At 36.4% G+C, this 17,597-nt stretch overlaps 2 protein-coding genes across 2 annotated transcripts in view; both read left to right on the plus strand.

The window, feature by feature from the left end:
* Positions 1–1,765, plus strand: part of cplane1 (ciliogenesis and planar polarity effector 1) — a gene marked incomplete at its 3' end in the record, with an annotated part of 63,439 nt that extends 61,674 nt beyond the window's left edge. Inside the window, exons 54-55 of the mRNA XM_084105443.1 lie at positions 1,431–1,626; positions 1,668–1,765. Of these exons, the coding sequence (XP_083961569.1) occupies positions 1,431–1,626; positions 1,668–1,765 (294 nt within the window). The remainder of the gene's footprint in view (positions 1–1,430; positions 1,627–1,667) is intronic.
* Positions 1,766–2,741: 976 nt separating this feature from the next.
* Positions 2,742–17,597, plus strand: part of wdr70 (WD repeat domain 70) — a 91,271-nt gene continuing 76,415 nt past the window's right edge. The window contains exons 1-8 of the mRNA XM_084103925.1: positions 2,742–2,809; positions 3,914–3,967; positions 4,085–4,168; positions 4,242–4,326; positions 4,674–4,872; positions 10,322–10,381; positions 11,046–11,179; positions 12,741–12,894. Coding sequence (XP_083960051.1) covers positions 2,785–2,809; positions 3,914–3,967; positions 4,085–4,168; positions 4,242–4,326; positions 4,674–4,872; positions 10,322–10,381; positions 11,046–11,179; positions 12,741–12,894 — 795 coding nt within the window. The 5' untranslated portion in view covers positions 2,742–2,784. The remainder of the gene's footprint in view (positions 2,810–3,913; positions 3,968–4,084; positions 4,169–4,241; positions 4,327–4,673; positions 4,873–10,321; positions 10,382–11,045; positions 11,180–12,740; positions 12,895–17,597) is intronic.

Consider the following 17,597-nt stretch of genomic DNA (forward strand, 5'->3'; position numbering starts at 1 on the left):
TTTAATTGGGGTTAGAGGGCGTCCCTAACCCTGATCTAGGACACACACAGCCTTCTATATGTATTTATATATAGGGCTATACAGGCATCTCTACACCAGTTACAGTAGCCACGCCCCAAACTCACACTATTGGTTGAGCTGGAAAGTGACTGACAGATCTGAGCGGATGCTCTCAATGTTTTGATGCTGCTTGAGAGACTGAAGGTTTACACATCTGGACATGATAAACCCATCAATGGCATACTAATACTGGTCAATGCACAATAAACTAGGTTAAGAGTTCATACTTAAACACTGCATTCATTGAAAATATGATTTTTTTTCTAATAATTGTATTTTTACAAAATAATAAAGAAAAAATAACATTGAAAGAAAATATAGTGCATTAATTTAATTAAAAAATATATGCTTATTGACCTTAATACCAGAGTGTTACTTCTATCTGGTATGAGTGTCATATGCAGTGTTTATAAGCCGTGCTGACTATATCTGTTCATTAATATGCATTTTGTTTGTTTTTGTTTCTCTGTTTTGTAAATTTAATAAAAAATAATGGTAACACTTTTCAATAAGGTTCATTAGTTTACATTAGATAGTGTATTAACTAACATGAACTAACCATGAGCAATACATCCGTTACAGTATTCATTAATCTTTGTTAATGTTAGTTAATAAAAATCCAGCTGTTCATTGTGTGTTCATGTTAGTTCACAGTGCATTAACTAATGCTAACAAGATTTTAATAAATTATTAGTAAATGTTGAAATTAACATTAACAAAGATTAATAAATGCTTTATAATTGCAGTTCATTATCAGTTAACTTATGTTAACTAATGAACCTTATTGGAAAGTGTTACCAAAATAATAATAATAATGAAATTAATGCGAGAGGGTTACTTTACTTTACTTTACTTTACTTTACTTTACTTTACTTTACTTTACTTTACTTTACTTTACTTTACTTTACTTTACTTTTTACAGGGACAGTGCACAATTAAGAGTAATTGCACCAGAGTTAGCTAACAGCTAATTTACATCTGCTGTCCCTGGGCAGGTAAACTAATAAAATAACATACAATATTACATAAAGACCACATAAAACATCACAATACTTATGTCCAGGAATGTGAGATTAACAAAATCAGTAAATCAAAACACAGAATTGACAACACAGTCAACAGTGGATGCAGATTTGTTCTGAACGTAGCAGGACTTGAGCTTGGCTTTAACAACGGTGAAGCTATCAGTGCTTCGGATGTTTATGGGGAGGGAAAAAACAAGTAAGAAAGAAATTTAATTGAAATAATTGTAAAAACATCAGGCACCAGCTGGTTAGGCAAGTATACAGTGCTGGAAACATTACACTAGCGCTGTGTTCTGCACATACGCCTTATTGTACAGAAGATCATGTGATGTTTGTTTTCTCCAGGGCGAAGAATCGTTCACAACCGTGGATCATCTGCGAGATCTGGACTCTTTCTCTCAAAGCACTGGTAGTGTTCTGAGCAGCTGGACTGGGCCGCCATCGAGAGGATCGTGGCCGAGGACGAGCACTGAAGAGATGCTGCACAGACCTCCTGTTCTCTCTCCAGATGTGGCGCAGCTGTTGACTGTGAATGATTGTGGTATTTGTGTATGTGTATCATTTGTGTCTTGACTGTTTGAGTGAGTTGTCGGCACAGATTTGTGCGGAATAAACACGAGTCTCTCACAGGTGCGTTGTTGGTTTTCTTCCACATCGAGTCGTTATTTCTGGACGCCTGACAGAACAGAGCTCTCCTCAACAACACAAGCCTTCAGACGTCTTTAACATTCGTAGCTTCTAATGTGGAACTGGTAAAACTGTACAATTACATTATTAGTTAAACTAATACTACTACAACATTTATTAATCTTAGTTCATGTTTATTTCAACATTTACTAATACATTTTTAATGTATTACACGCCCCAAACTCCCCACCTAATTGTATTTTTATGAACTAAAGATTAATAAATGCTGTAAATTGCTCATAGTTCATGATAACTAATGCATTGAGTAATGCTAATGAATGGGACCTTGCTGTAAAGTGTTACAGTGTAATTTACAGTTAAATTTGCCTTAAATTTGCATTTCTAAGATTTGTTATTTGACAATCCTTTAATAAAATACTGTGAAATGGAAGATCTCATATATTTCAATTGTTAATCACATCCATGTCATTAAAAAGGAGACCTGAGCTGAAATAATGTCATCAGACTGAAACAAGCACAATTTCTATGAAGAAATATAATTGTTTGCTATTAATTCATAGCGGCAACACTTTGCGATAAAGTTCTGTTTCTTGGCATAAGTTAATGAACTAACAATGAACATGACTTAGTTATTGTTAATCTCAACATTTACTTATACAATATTAAGATCGAAAGTTGTGTTAACATATTACCTTATTAGCTATTATTATTCAGATAATAATGAAAGAATTTCGTCTTCAGATTAGTTGGAATACAATCGTGCATTTATATTATCAGCTTCATAAATAACAATGGATTTTGTATTAAAAATACAAGGTACGTAATACATAAAAAAACGGGAAAATACAAGGGAAAAATATTTCTTTATGGTCAAATTATTTATCTTTTTTATTTTATTTATTTCTAGTCAAATTTTAAATATTTTTATTCCGTATGAACAAATATTCAATAAAAGCTTCAAGCTTCATTTCTCTAAAGTAACCGAGGACTTGTATCAGAAGAGACTCTTATTTTGACTTCCGGCGTCCCGGAAGTGCCTGATATTATTGTCATGGCTGACCAGAGCAGTGATCCTGGTAAGTTTGTGAGTTTTATTCTTGTTTTATGAAGTGTTTCTCTCTTGTGAGTGAGATGAATGTGTTTAAACTGCAGGACAGTGTTTTGCTGAAAGCTGTGATGGTTTAATGAAGTCAAACACTGTCAGAGCAGCAGTTATGATGATCTGAGGCTCCTCAGGCACATGTGATTCTGAAGATTATTTAATAATATTTCAAATATAGGAGCTTTTAGCCTTCGTTTCTGTCAGTCATTGACTGCCGTATGAGTGAATATGTTTGCAATACCATGTTGGTTTGGCTTGTACCATGGTAGCACTATGGTATTCGTTAAAGTGCCCTGGATATACTACACTAAACACTCGATATAATGCTATAATAATTCGCTATTATAATTGGGATATAGTTTGTATTTCTTTTGTAAAGGTAGAAATTATTCTCTTATTTTCCCTTTAGATTATTATTATTATTTAATCATTTTTATATTGTTAATTTTTGCCTATCACCCATAAATTATTCATCGCTGTAAATAAATACATACACAAACTTTATATTTTTAATAGTAATAGAAATTCCAAAATTAAACTGTATTTTCCCTCTTTAGATTATTATTAATAATTTTTTATTTTATGAATTTTTGCCTCCCCCCCACACACATTCATCATTCAAAATAAACAAATGTACCCTGATTATTTGATTATTATTAATATTTGTCATTATTTTATACATTTTTTACCTGCTAGCCATAAATTATTCATCATTCAAAATAAATCAATAAATATACTTTTTTATAAAGGTAATAATAGAAATTCTGCAACAATATAAATAATAGTTATTCTGAAATGACACAATAATTTCCCCTATAGATTATTATTAATATTATTTAATAACTTTTGCCTAAAACCCATACATTATTCATAGTTTAAAATAAATAAATAAATACTGTATTACTTTTTGTAAATTGAAACTCAAATTTTACCTTTTGATAATATTACTATTTGTCTTTTTTAATTTTATTAATTTGTATTTTATAGATTTTCGCCACCCATAAATTATTCAGCATTCAAAATAAAATAAGAATTCCTCTAGATATGAATGCATTGTATTGTTTTGTGTGATTGACAGGTGACTCCAGTAACGATGCAGACGTCTCGTCGGTCATGGGCTTCGCTGGATTCGGTGAGTGTTTCAGCTCAGACGTCACAGAAGCGGAGTGGAGTTGGTGTGTTGTAGGGGTGTGTTTTGTGTGTGTTGTGTCAGTCACGTGATCACTTGTAATATTTCTTTGACTCTCAGGAAAGAAAGCTCGAACCTTTGACCTGGAGGCCATGTTTGAGCAGACGAGGCGGACGGCCATCGAGAGGAGTCAGCGAGCTTTAGGTCAGTGTGGTTATTTACCTGTGATTCTGTGTCAAAGACACCATTTTAACCTCGATCTTCTTCACCGTCACAGAAGAGCGTCAGAAACAGGAGGTTCAGGAGAGCAGCGGCTTTCGTCCCGTCAGCGTCAAACAGAAACCGTCCACATCCACGTCCAGGTAACGTCTCTATTCGATGAGGACGAGCAGCGTTCAGCTGAAATGTAAATTTAAATGAAAAATTAGCCCATTATTTACTAATATCATCCTAGGTGTATATGACATTCTTCTTTCAGACGAATACAATCGGAGTTATATTAAAAAATGTCCGGCAGTTTCTGGTTTGAAGTCCATAAAAGTGCATCTATCCATCATAAAGTGCATCTATCCATGATAAAAGTGCATCTATCCATCATAAAAGTGCATCTATACATCATAAAAGTGCATCTATCCATGATAAAAGTGCATCTATCCATCATAAAAGTGCATCTATACATCATATACATCGTCTGTGTTTGTGTGAACAGGAAACAGGAAGCTGAGAGTGACAGTGACTCTGATGTCATTGGCCCACCGCTGCCTCCTCAGAAGGAAGAAGATGATGATGATGATAATGATGATGATGATGATGATGATGTTGTTGGACCTCCACTTCCGCCCGGATACAAGCGCAGCAACGCTGACAGCGATGATGATGATGATGATGAAGATGATGATGACGATGATGTAAGTGTATTTTTCATCTTTTTACTCCCATGAACATATTAAATGGTTAATTTATATTATATACAGTCAAACCAAAATGTATTCAGACACCTTCAACATTTCTCACAGTATCAGTTTATTCGCTATAGTTTAGAAAATGACGAGTGACACATGGCGAGTGACACATGACGAGTGATACATGATGAGATAAATGACGAGTGACACATGACGAGTGATACATGATGAGTGATACATGATGAGATAAATGACGAGTGACACATGGCGAGTGACACATGGCGAGTGACACATGACGAGTGACACATGATGAGATAAATGGCGAGTGACACATGACGAGTGATACATGATGAGTGATACATGATGAGATAAATGACGAGTGACACATGACGAGTGACACATGGCGAGTGACACATGACGAGTGACACATGGCGAGTGACACATGACGAGTGACACATGGCGAGTGATACATGAGATAAATGGCGAGTGACACATGACGAGTGATACATGATGAGATAAATGACGAGTGACACATGGCGAGTGACACATGGTGAGTGACACATGGCGAGTGATACATGATGAGATAAATGGCGAGTGACACATGACGAGTGACACATGGCGAGTGACACATGATGAGATAAATGGCGAGTGACACATGATGAGTGATACATGATGAGATAAATGACGAGTGACACATGGCGAGTGACACATGGCGAGTGACACATGGCGAGTGACACATGGCGAGTGACACATGGTGAGTGACACATGATGAGTGATACATGATGAGATAAATGACGAGTGACACATGGCGAGTGACACATGGCGAGTGACACATGACGAGTGACACATGATGAGATAAATGGCGAGTGACACATGACGAGTGATACATGATGAGATAAATGACGAGTGACACATGACGAGTGATACATGATGAGATAAATGACGAGTGACACATGACGAGTGACACATGGCGAGTGACACATGACGAGTGACACATGGCGAGTGACACATGACGAGTGACACATGGCGAGTGATACATGAGATAAATGGCGAGTGACACATGACGAGTGATACATGATGAGATAAATGACGAGTGACACATGGCGAGTGACACATGGTGAGTGACACATGGCGAGTGATACATGATGAGATAAATGGCGAGTGACACATGACGAGTGACACATGGCGAGTGACACATGATGAGATAAATGGCGAGTGACACATGATGAGTGATACATGATGAGATAAATGACGAGTGACACATGGCGAGTGACACATGGCGAGTGATACATGATGAGATAAATGACGAGTGACACATGATGAGATAAATGGCGAGTGACACATGGCGAGTGATACATGATGAGATAAATGACGAGTGACACATGGCGAGTGACACATGACGAGTGACACATGGCGAGTGACACATGACGAGTGACACATGGCGAGTGACACATGGCGAGTGATACATGATGAGATAAATGGCGAGTGACACATGGCGAGTGACACATGGCGAGTGACACATGGCGAGTGATACATGATGAGATAAATGGCGAGTGACACATGACGAGTGACACATGGCGAGTGATACATGATGAGATAAATGACGAGTGACACATGGCGAGTGACACATGGTGAGTGACACATGACGAGTGATACATGATGAGATAAATGACGAGTGACACATGGCGAGTGACACATGGCGAGTGACACATGGCGAGTGATACATGATGAGATAAATGACGAGTGACACATGGCGAGTGACACATGACGAGTGATACATGATGAGATAAATGACGAGTGACACATGGCGAGTGACACATGGCGAGTGATACATGATGAGATAAATGGCGAGTGACACATGGCGAGTGACACATGACGAGTGACACATGGCGAGTGACACATGGCGAGTGATACATGATGAGATAAATGGCGAGTGACACATGATGAGATAAATGACGAATGACACATGACGAGTGACACATGGCGAGTGACACATGGCGAGTGATACATGATGAGATAAATGGCGAGTGATACATGATGAGATAAATGACGAGTGACACATGACGAGTGACACATGACGAGTGACACATGGCGAGTGACACATGATGAGATAAATGACGAGTGACACATGGCGAGTGATACATGATGAGATAAATGGCGAGTGATACATGATGAGATAAATGACGAGTGACACATGGCGAGTGACACATGATGAGATAAATGACGAGTGACACATGGCGAGTGACACATGGCGAGTGACACATGGCGAGTGATACATGATGAGATAAATGACGAGTGACACATGGCGAGTGACACATGGCGAGTGACACATGATGAGATAAATGACGAGTGACACATGGCGAGTGACACATGGCGAGTGACACATGGCGAGTGATACATGATGAGATAAATGACGAGTGACACATGACGAGTGACACATGGCGAGTGACACATGGCGAGTGACACATGATGAGATAAATGACGAGTGACACATGGCGAGTGACACATGGCGAGTGACACATGGCGAGTGACACATGATGAGATAAATGACGAGTGACACATGGCGAGTGACACATGATGAGATAAATGACGAGTGATACATGATGAGATAAATGACGAGTGACACATGACGAGTGACACATGACGAGTGACACATGGCGAGTGACACATGATGAGATAAATGACGAGTGACACATGGCGAGTGATACATGATGAGATAAATGGCGAGTGATACATGATGAGATAAATGACGAGTGACACATGGCGAGTGACACATGATGAGATAAATGACGAGTGACACATGGCGAGTGACACATGGCGAGTGACACATGGCGAGTGACACATGATGAGATAAATGACGAGTGACACATGGCGAGTGACACATGGCGAGTGACACATGATGAGATAAATGACGAGTGACACATGGCGAGTGACACATGGCGAGTGACACATGGCGAGTGATACATGATGAGATAAATGACGAGTGACACATGACGAGTGACACATGGCGAGTGACACATGGCGAGTGACACATGATGAGATAAATGACGAGTGACACATGGCGAGTGACACATGGCGAGTGACACATGGCGAGTGACACATGATGAGATAAATGACGAGTGACACATGGCGAGTGACACATGATGAGATAAATGACGAGTGACACATGATGAGATAAATGACGAGTGACACATGATGAGATAAATGGCGAGTGATACATGATGAGATAAATGACGAGTGACACATGGCGAGTGACACATGGCGAGTGACACATGATGAGATAAATGACGAGTGACACATGGCGAGTGACACATGGCGAGTGACACATGGCGAGTGATACATGATGAGATAAATGACGAGTGACACATGGCGAGTGACACATGGCGAGTGACACATGATGAGATAAATGACGAGTGACACATGGCGAGTGACACATGGCGAGTGACACATGGCGAGTGACACATGATGAGATAAATGACGAGTGACACATGGCGAGTGACACATGGCGAGTGACACATGATGAGATAAATGACGAGTGACACATGACGAGTGACACATGATGAGATAAATGGCGAGTGACACATGGCGAGTGACACATGGCGAGTGATACATGATGAGATACATGATGAGATGTATATGAGTGATATATGAGTGAGATATGATGAGATATATATGATGAGTGAGATATGATGAGATATATATGAGTGATATATGAGATGTATGATCTCAGTGACATACAGTGCAGTGTTTTTGTATGGTGTCAGTGGCGCCACTAGAGGGCCACACTGCCATTATCATTCCTGGAAATATAGAAGACTGAAGACTGTGTGAAGCTTGTCTTTTGGTTTCTTCTCTAAAGACTCTTTTCCTGTCATTTGACCTTAAATGTCTCTATTGAGCTTTTCAGAGACATTCTGCTCTTTAGTTTGGATGAATCTCATGGAACCTCTCTGAAGAATACATCTAGGTCATATTTCACTTTAAAATGAAAAGAATATTAAAAATATTACTATATAATATAGTAAAATAACATATAATATAAATTAAAATTATATTTTAGGTAAAAACACGTTTTATCCCCAAATTGTCATTTAATGCAAAAATATTTATTTAAAAAATATATACATTAAAATACAAATAATTAAAATATATATAATAAAATATACATATACATACTTTTTTTAATATATACACATTATAGTATATAATATAATAAAATATACACATTATATTATTTATTTATTCTTTTGTTGTAAAAAAAAAAAAAGATATTATGGCAATGTATCTTGTAGTGCCTTTTATGCTTAAAATAAGCATGTGTGATTTTTATAGTAATATAATGAGAAAAATAACTGCATACTAAATTATAAAATAAAATAAAATTTGGTTTCTCTCTTAGTTTTTACATTTTAGGATGAAATATGACCTGGAAAATATGTTTTCATGAGATTTAGAATCTCTCTCCCTCTCCCTCTCTCTCTCCCTCTCTCTCTCTCTCTCTCTCTCTCTCTCTCTCTCTCTCTCTCTCTCTCTCTCTCTCTCTCTCTCTCTCTCTCTCTCTCTCTCTCTCTCTCTCTCTCTCTCTCTCTCTCTCTCTCTCTCTCTCTCTCTCTCTCTCTCTCTCTGTAGTAAATGTCTTGCTCTCTCTCTGACAGTGTGCAGGCCTCCTCTTCCCCAGGCCTGTGGTGTTTGAGGGCCGCTGTGGGCCGGTTTGATAGATGTGTTCTGGTGTCGGGCCGCCCCGGTGATGTCTCTGTACTCCGCTTAATGTATCCCATCAGGCCCAGGTGTGCCGTGCGAGTTTTGTACGAGCGTTAATCAGCCAACGCCACAAATCACACAGACCTGCGCGTGTTTGATTTCGCAGAACAATCCCGCTGTGACCGCTGAACACCGGATGATATTTTAGCAGCGTATTTTGCACTAAAAGAAATAAAAGGGAACCTTATCCTGAATTAAAGAGGACATATTTGGTCTCTACTAGAACATGTTTTCCTGCTTGAATGTTGATTATTTCCTCATATTCTCCATTGTTGCGGCTCCTCTCTTCCCAGTCTGTCAGTAACGCTCTGTTTAGTTCCTGTCTCTATGAAGCCCCTCCTTCTGAAAAGCACACAGTGCTCTGATTGGTCGGCTGCAGCAGTGTGTTGTGATTGGTTGAGTGCTTCGAGTGTGTTTGGGAAATGTCCCGCCCCTTACCATAACCGCCAGTTTAACACACTACTAACAAACTCAACCAGGCCCCGCCCCTTTATTCTGCATATTAATTATTATAATGAGGAATATTGTGACGTGTTCGTTCCCAGAAGAAACTCAAGACTACAATGGAGGCGTTTCAGGAGTTCAGAAACACTGATATAGACACTGATATTACACACTAAAGAGAGATGAACATGGGCTTCAAAAGTTGCTGAAGGTGTTTCTCTCTCTCTTTCTTTCTCTCTTTCTGTAACAGAATCCAGTGAAGAAGATCCCGGATACTCATGAGATCACGCTTCAGCACGGCACTAAATCCGTAAGTCTACTCGTTTGCTCCTGAGCGCTCGTGTCCTGATAGTTGGGATTTGCAAGGATTATATAATTTGACTCACAGAGTTAAAACTCATCCACAAAAGTCATATTTTACATAGTGCTTTATAGAATACAGATTGTTTCAAAGCAGCTTCACTGAATAAACAGGAAAATAAGTGTAAAATTCATCAATTATGAAACTAATTTCAGCTGTAAAGCAGCTCTACAGAACGTTTAATTAACATCTCAAAAACACTCGATTCTGTAGTTCACAATTCAGTACAAATTTTGTTCTCATCTGATAGTATCAGTGCATTGAATCGATCATATAACTGAATATTAATTGTCTTTTAAACCCCCCAAAAAAGAGCATCCAGTGAAACTCAGTTCAGTTCAAACATCTATATAAACTCAGTTTTGTTCTCATCCGATAGTGTCAGTGCAGTTTAAATGGTAAATATTGCTAAATTATTAATATTAATTGTCGTTTCATGGCAAAAAAAAAAACATCTAATGAAACTCAATTCAGCTGAAATTTTATTCGTCACCCCATTCAGTTCAAACATCTAATGAAACTCAGTTTTGTTCTTATTACTGAATATCAATAGTGTTTTAAATGTGAAAAAGAGCATCTGGTATCCGGTATCTGATGAACCCTGACTCCACAGGTCTCAGCTCTGGCTCTGGATCCGTCGGGAGCTCGTCTGATCACCGGCAGCTTCGACTATGACGTGAAGTTCTGGGATTTCGCCGGGATGGACTCGTCTCTGCACGCCTTCCGATCGCTCCAGCCGTGCGAGTGGTGAGTCGGTCCATCAGACACGCGTTCATCCCTGTCTCTCTCCTCGATACACCTCATCCGTCAGGAATGAGCTCCTCGTTCTCCAGTCCAATCAGCTGATTGCACACAGATGCCGTGTATTTTTGTTCTTGTCTTTTTGTTTTTCCTTGAAATCCCGCTAAAAGTGGAACCCAATTGTCTCGAGATGTTGGAAGCTAATTGGCTGAGCCCGAGCGCTCTTGCGTGTGTGTGTGATTCGTAAAACGCCACGCCACATTAACATGTTCATCCACCCATTTGTGGTGGCATCCCTACACACACACACACACACGGCCAGACAAAACACATGTGGAGCCCATAAATCAGTGACCCGGAGAGGGAAACCGGACCTCTAATGTTCTCGAAGCTTCTCGGCTCTTTCATTGTCTCCAGTTCAGTGTATATGTGTATATGTGTGTATATATATATATATTATGCCGTTCAAAAGTTTGGGATCGTTGAGATTTGTAATGTTTTTAAAAGCCGTCTCTTCTGATCAACAAGGCTGCATTTATTTGATTAAAAATACAACAAAAAATATATATATTGTTTAATATTTTGACAGTTTAAAGTATCAGTTTTCTATGTGAATATATAGTAAAGTGTAATTTATTCCTGTGATCAAAGCTGATTTTTCAGCATCATTACTCCAGTCTTCAGTGTCACATGATCCTTCAGAAATCACTCTAATATGATGATTTGATGCTCAAGAAACATTTATGATTATTATTATCAATGTTGAAAACAGATTCTTTGATGAATAGGAAGCTCTAAAGACATTTATTTGAATTAGAATCTTTTGTAACATTATAAATGTCTTTACTGTCACTTTTAATCAATTTAGTCCATCCTTGATGAATAAAAGTATTAATTTATTTTATTTCTTTCGAAAAGAAAAAAATTCTAACTGACTCCAAACTTTTAAACGGTAGTGTTTAATGTTGCAAAAACGTCCATTTCCGATAAATGCTGTTCTTTTGAACTTTCTATTCATCAAAGAATCCTGAAAAAAAATACATAACTGTTTTCAACATTGATAATAAAAATCATAAATGTTTCTTAAGCGTCAAATCATCATATTAGAGTGATTTCTGAAGGATCATGTGACAGTGAAGTAATGATGCTGAAAGCTCAGCTTTGATCACAGGAATAAGTGCGCTGCAGTTTTGTCTCTGTCTCTTTAAATGCTCGAGCTTGTTAAAGCACGGTGGATTCTGATTGGCTGTCAGTGTTTTTGTCCATCAACTGGGAAAATCGATATGGAAGTGATTCCAATGATGTCGTTATTGTTATAGTTGTGTGGTCTGAACTTCACTATTCTTATAGAATTAAAACTTTATAGTTATCGTTAAAGTTATAATCGGTATTATAATGTAAAAATAAAATAAAAATAAACAAATATATTTTTCTTGCTTTAGAATTTTTTTTTTATTGAAAGATTAAAGATATATATATTTTTATTAAAAATAATTAAATCGACAATTAATTAGTTAATTAATTAAATAATTAATTAAAATAATGAATTGTGTGTGTGTGGTTCCAGTCATCAGATCAGATCACTGCAGTACAGTGTCACCGGTGATGTCATTCTGGTTGTGGCGGGAAACTCTCAGGCCAAAGTTCTGGACCGCGACGGGTTCCAGGTTCTGGAATGCATTAAAGGGGATCAGTATATCGTGGACATGGCCAACACCAAGGTAACCACTGATGCGTTACTGACACTTAAAACACATTTGCATGTAGGAATCTTAAAGGTGCAAAAGCACAAACAACAGAAATAATTGTAAGGGTCAAATTAAATATATGAATAAAATATTAAAGAACTTAATCAATATAAAAAACTGATACATTTTTTCATGATTTTTTAAGGAACAGAAAGTTCAAAAGAACAGCCTTAATTTGAAATAAAAATTGTAACATTATAAATGACTTTACTGTCACTTTTGATCAGTTTAATGTTTCCTTGTTGAATAAAAGTATTAATTTCTCTTTTTTTTAATTTTTTTTTTATAAAATATTACTTTTGAATGGTAGTGTGTCACGTGGTCCACAAAAATATAAAGCAAAAACCTTAAACTTATTTTATTTACTCTCGATGCCAAAGGAACATTTCTTATATTGATTTAGATTAACTTGATGTGCTAAAAAAACTTACCGGTAAACTAAAAGATGAAAACAGAAAATGCCAAAACAACTATATTGAATAAAACTGTTATTTTAGTTGTATTAATATTTTGAATTATGTATTTATTTTTTACTTGTCAATTTTTTTTTTTTTTTTTTACTTTTTAGTCATTTTGTTGTGCTTTTGCCATTTAACTAAAAAAAAATAAAAAAAATATTTTTTATGTTTAATTAGGTTTTAGTTTTATAGTATAAGTAATTTCAGTGCTTCAACTTATTTCAGTTTATCGCAGTTCAACTGATATTTCTATTTAATTTGAACAGCAGTGTTTTTAAACTCTTCTAGTGTCAGTGCTCCTGCAGTCCAGTCCTCCAGTCCTCGTGTGTGTGTTTGTTTGCTGCATCTGGACTCTGTTTGTTGACTGGGATGTAATGAGGTGTAGATGAACTATATCAGAGATGCTGAATGTTGCACCTGGTCCTCAGACACACTGTGTGAGTTTGTGTGTGTTTAAAGCGGCTCAATGACGGTCGCGTCACTAATGGAGTGTGTCGGCATGCTATAGCCACTGCGAGAGGGACCGATTCCTCGCTCTTTGTTTGTTATTGGGTTTTCTCTCCTCGTCGGGTACTTTATGTTCCCTAGCGAATGCATTTCAGCGTCGAGCGTAAATATTGTTCTCTTCAATCGTTGTCGATGTCATGCTTTACTGTTTAAAGATGCCAACTTGGACGTCCATAACAGAAATACTTCAATTCAGTTTGTTTTATTATCATAGCTATTACTTCCACATGTGAACACACTTGATAATATTACAGTGTGATATTTTAGTATCATCATATACTATTATGATTATTACTTTTTTTATGTTTTCATTTTGATTTTAGTTTAAGTTTTAAAAAATGCTTTTGTTATTATTATACTTTTTTTTCCGTTGGCGGTCAAAAGTTTGGAATAATTAAGATTTTGAATGCATTTAAAAGTCTCTTCTGCTCACCAAGGCTGCATTTATTTGATCAATAATACAGTAAAAATAGTGAAATATTTTTATAATTTAAAGTAACTGTTTTCTATGTGAATATATAGTAAAGTGTAATTTATTCCTGTGATCAAAGCTGAATTTTCAGCATCATTACTCCAGTCTTCAGTGTCACATGATCCTTCAGAAATCACTCTAATATGATGATTTGATGCTCAAGAAACATTTATGATTATTATCAGTGTTGAAAACAGTTGTTCTGCTTCAGATTTGTCTGGAAACCGACAAAGGATTATTTTGCAATTCTGACTTTATAATACGCAATTGGGAGATATAAACTATTCAGAGGTTAATAAAAAATAAAAAAAATCCATATTTTTTTCCCTTAGAATTGGACTTTATATCTCACATCTCAATTCTGACTTTATAAGACGCAATTGTGACTTTATTTCACACAATTCTGACTTTATAACTGGCAATTCTGAATTTATTTCTCAGAATTGCGAGATATAAAGTCGCAATTGTGTGTTATGAAGTCAGAATTGTGAGATATAAAGTCAGAATTGTGAGATAGAAAGTAGCAATTATCTTTTAAAATGTTTTATTCTGTGGCGGAAACAATCTTCCATATTAAAGTGATCAAAAGTGACAGTAAAGACATTTATAATGTTACAAAAGATTCCATTTCAAATAAACACTGTTCTTTAGAACTTTATATTCATCAAAGAATCCTAAAGAAATTAAATGTATCACAGTTTCCACAAAAATATGAACTGTTTTCAACTTTGATAATAATTATCAATAATTGAGGACTAATAATAATTAAGCAGCAAATCAATTAGTGTGTAAATATTTCTATTTAGATTTATTAAATTTTTTAGTTTTTAGTAATTTTAGTGCTTCAACTTAAGCTTGTTTCAGTTTGTTGCCATTTCTAACTTGAGTTTTTTCTCTCATATTTAGATTTATAATCGTTTAAATTCAGTTGACATTAACAACAGATGTGATCAGTGTGTTCTCTGTCTCCTGTGCATCAGTCGTGTCTCGTAACACTTCAGTGATTATAATGTCCGGAGTGTGTCTGTGGGTTTGGTGTGTTTAAGGTGTTATTAGCCGTCAGTCGTTGAGGATTTTGATCAGTAGCTCCAAAACAAACCATCTTTTGTCTCATATTTAGAGTCACTGACAGATGATGCGGTTGTGTGTCGTAAAGCGTCTTTATAATGGATTTTTGGTAGGTAAACATTAAAATATGAACATTTTGGAAGATACCGATAACCGATAATTCTTTATATTTGAAAGCCGATAACCGATATATTGGCCGATAAATCTAAATCCAAATTTTAATATCTTATTTGAGAGCCTGATTACAAAAACAAAAGTCTCACCATGTCCCAAACACACAATTATAATGTTCTCATTATGATTTTATGTAGCCGATATGACAGACTTGTGTTGCACTGAACTATATTTTCCTTTTTTGAAGTGATTCCAATCATATTTCAAGCAATTCAAAATCATGTTTAAGGCGAGACACTACAGGTGAATAGGGTAAAATTTTAAAATAATAGATATCACCATGAAACTTCCTCAGTTGATTACTTACACAAGTATATAAAAAAAATGTATTACAAGTTTTAGAAATGTGTATGTTTAATTATGCAAATTAGGCATTATCTCATTAAATATGCACGATTTTGCATATATTTTCGGTAGATAGATCTGAACATTTGATAAAGCCAGATGCAAAATTCTTTTTTCATTTTGTTTACACACAAGATGAAAATAATATTTCAGGATATATGCTTTCATTACCTAGGGAATCAAAATATACTGTCCATAGCCATAAAAAATAGATTTTCGCCATATTTTTTTTATTAAAATGTCACATAAATCAGGCCAGGAATGATTTATTAACAAATCCCTCTGAAAATATCTTCAGAATACTGCTAAGTGTTTAACTGGAGAGTTTGGTGTACACAGGCTGAGATGTTTGTACTGGAGAATGACAAAAAACTCATTTTGAGAAAACGGCATTTAAAGAGTTAAACAGCTCTAAATGAGAAATCGCCGTTAGCTTTAAATCCCCCTTTGGACATTCACGATTGGTTACTGATAGAAAGGAAATGCCCATATTTGGGATAGCGTTGTGCAGGAGACTCCGAGCTTTACAACGACCCCGGTCATGACAGACTTCAGTGAACAGACGGATCTCGGCGTGTCGTGCTGGAATGATAACTTCCTGGTAAATTCGGGAGAAACTTACTGCCGCAAGTAAACAAAATGTAATAAAATAAACATCTTAATGTATATTTTCAACGTTTTCTTTATAGCAGCTTGAAAGAACACATAATGAAGGAGTAAACTAGCCCAAAATCTCAAAACTGAGCAGCGCATGAAAAATCGATGTTTTTGCCTGCCGTGTCTCGCCTTAACAGTTTCGCATCTGACATTATTTATCGGCTTTAATATATCGGCCAAATATGTTTTTTATTGGGGCGATAACGTTAACATTAAAAATGAACATATATCGGCCGAGACCGATACGGTGGCTGATATATCGTGCATCCCTAATGTCTGGTGTCAAACAATAGACGACGGAGCCAAATATCTGCTCTGAATTTGTGTTTTGGTTTGAGTTTCATCCGATGAGGTCAGTGTGTCTTTGGGCGGCATGAAGGTCAAATGAAGATCAAATATTCACAGCATATTTGTTATGATGCAGCGGGTGAATGGCACGCTTTAATAATGCGCTTTAACCAATGCAGCATGTGCTCATCATCCAAGACAATCACTGACAGCTTTATTTATTCTCTGAGAACGACTTTATAATTGTGTTTTGATTCTATTCCTGGATTTTCATTTCCTGTGTCCAAATTAACCCTTTAATTTGGAGACATATTAAATGTCTCTATTTGCACATGTACAGTATTTGTGATTTTCTTCTATCTTTTAGTTTGTATAGGGTAAATATTTATGTGAAGCATTGTATAGTTTGTATTTATTATCCTTTATTCTTTTAGTTTGTATAGGGTAAATACTTACATATATATATTATATATATATTTATATTATACTTATAGTTAAATCTGTCAGTAGGTTAGTTGTGTATAGGTTTACAGTGTTTTTTTACTTCATTGTTGTATGTCTGTATTTATGTAGCACCGTGGTCCTGCGAGGCACGACATTTCGTTCCACTGTATGTCCCCACATGTAGCGGAATGACAATAAAGCTCAACTTAACTTAACTTAACTTAAAGTCAGCATGAAACGACATGCACAACATGAATATTCAA

The sequence above is a fragment of the Abramis brama genome (genome assembly GCF_963993115.1).
Source record: "Abramis brama genome assembly, chromosome: 25".
NCBI lineage: Eukaryota > Metazoa > Chordata > Actinopteri > Cypriniformes > Leuciscidae > Abramis > Abramis brama.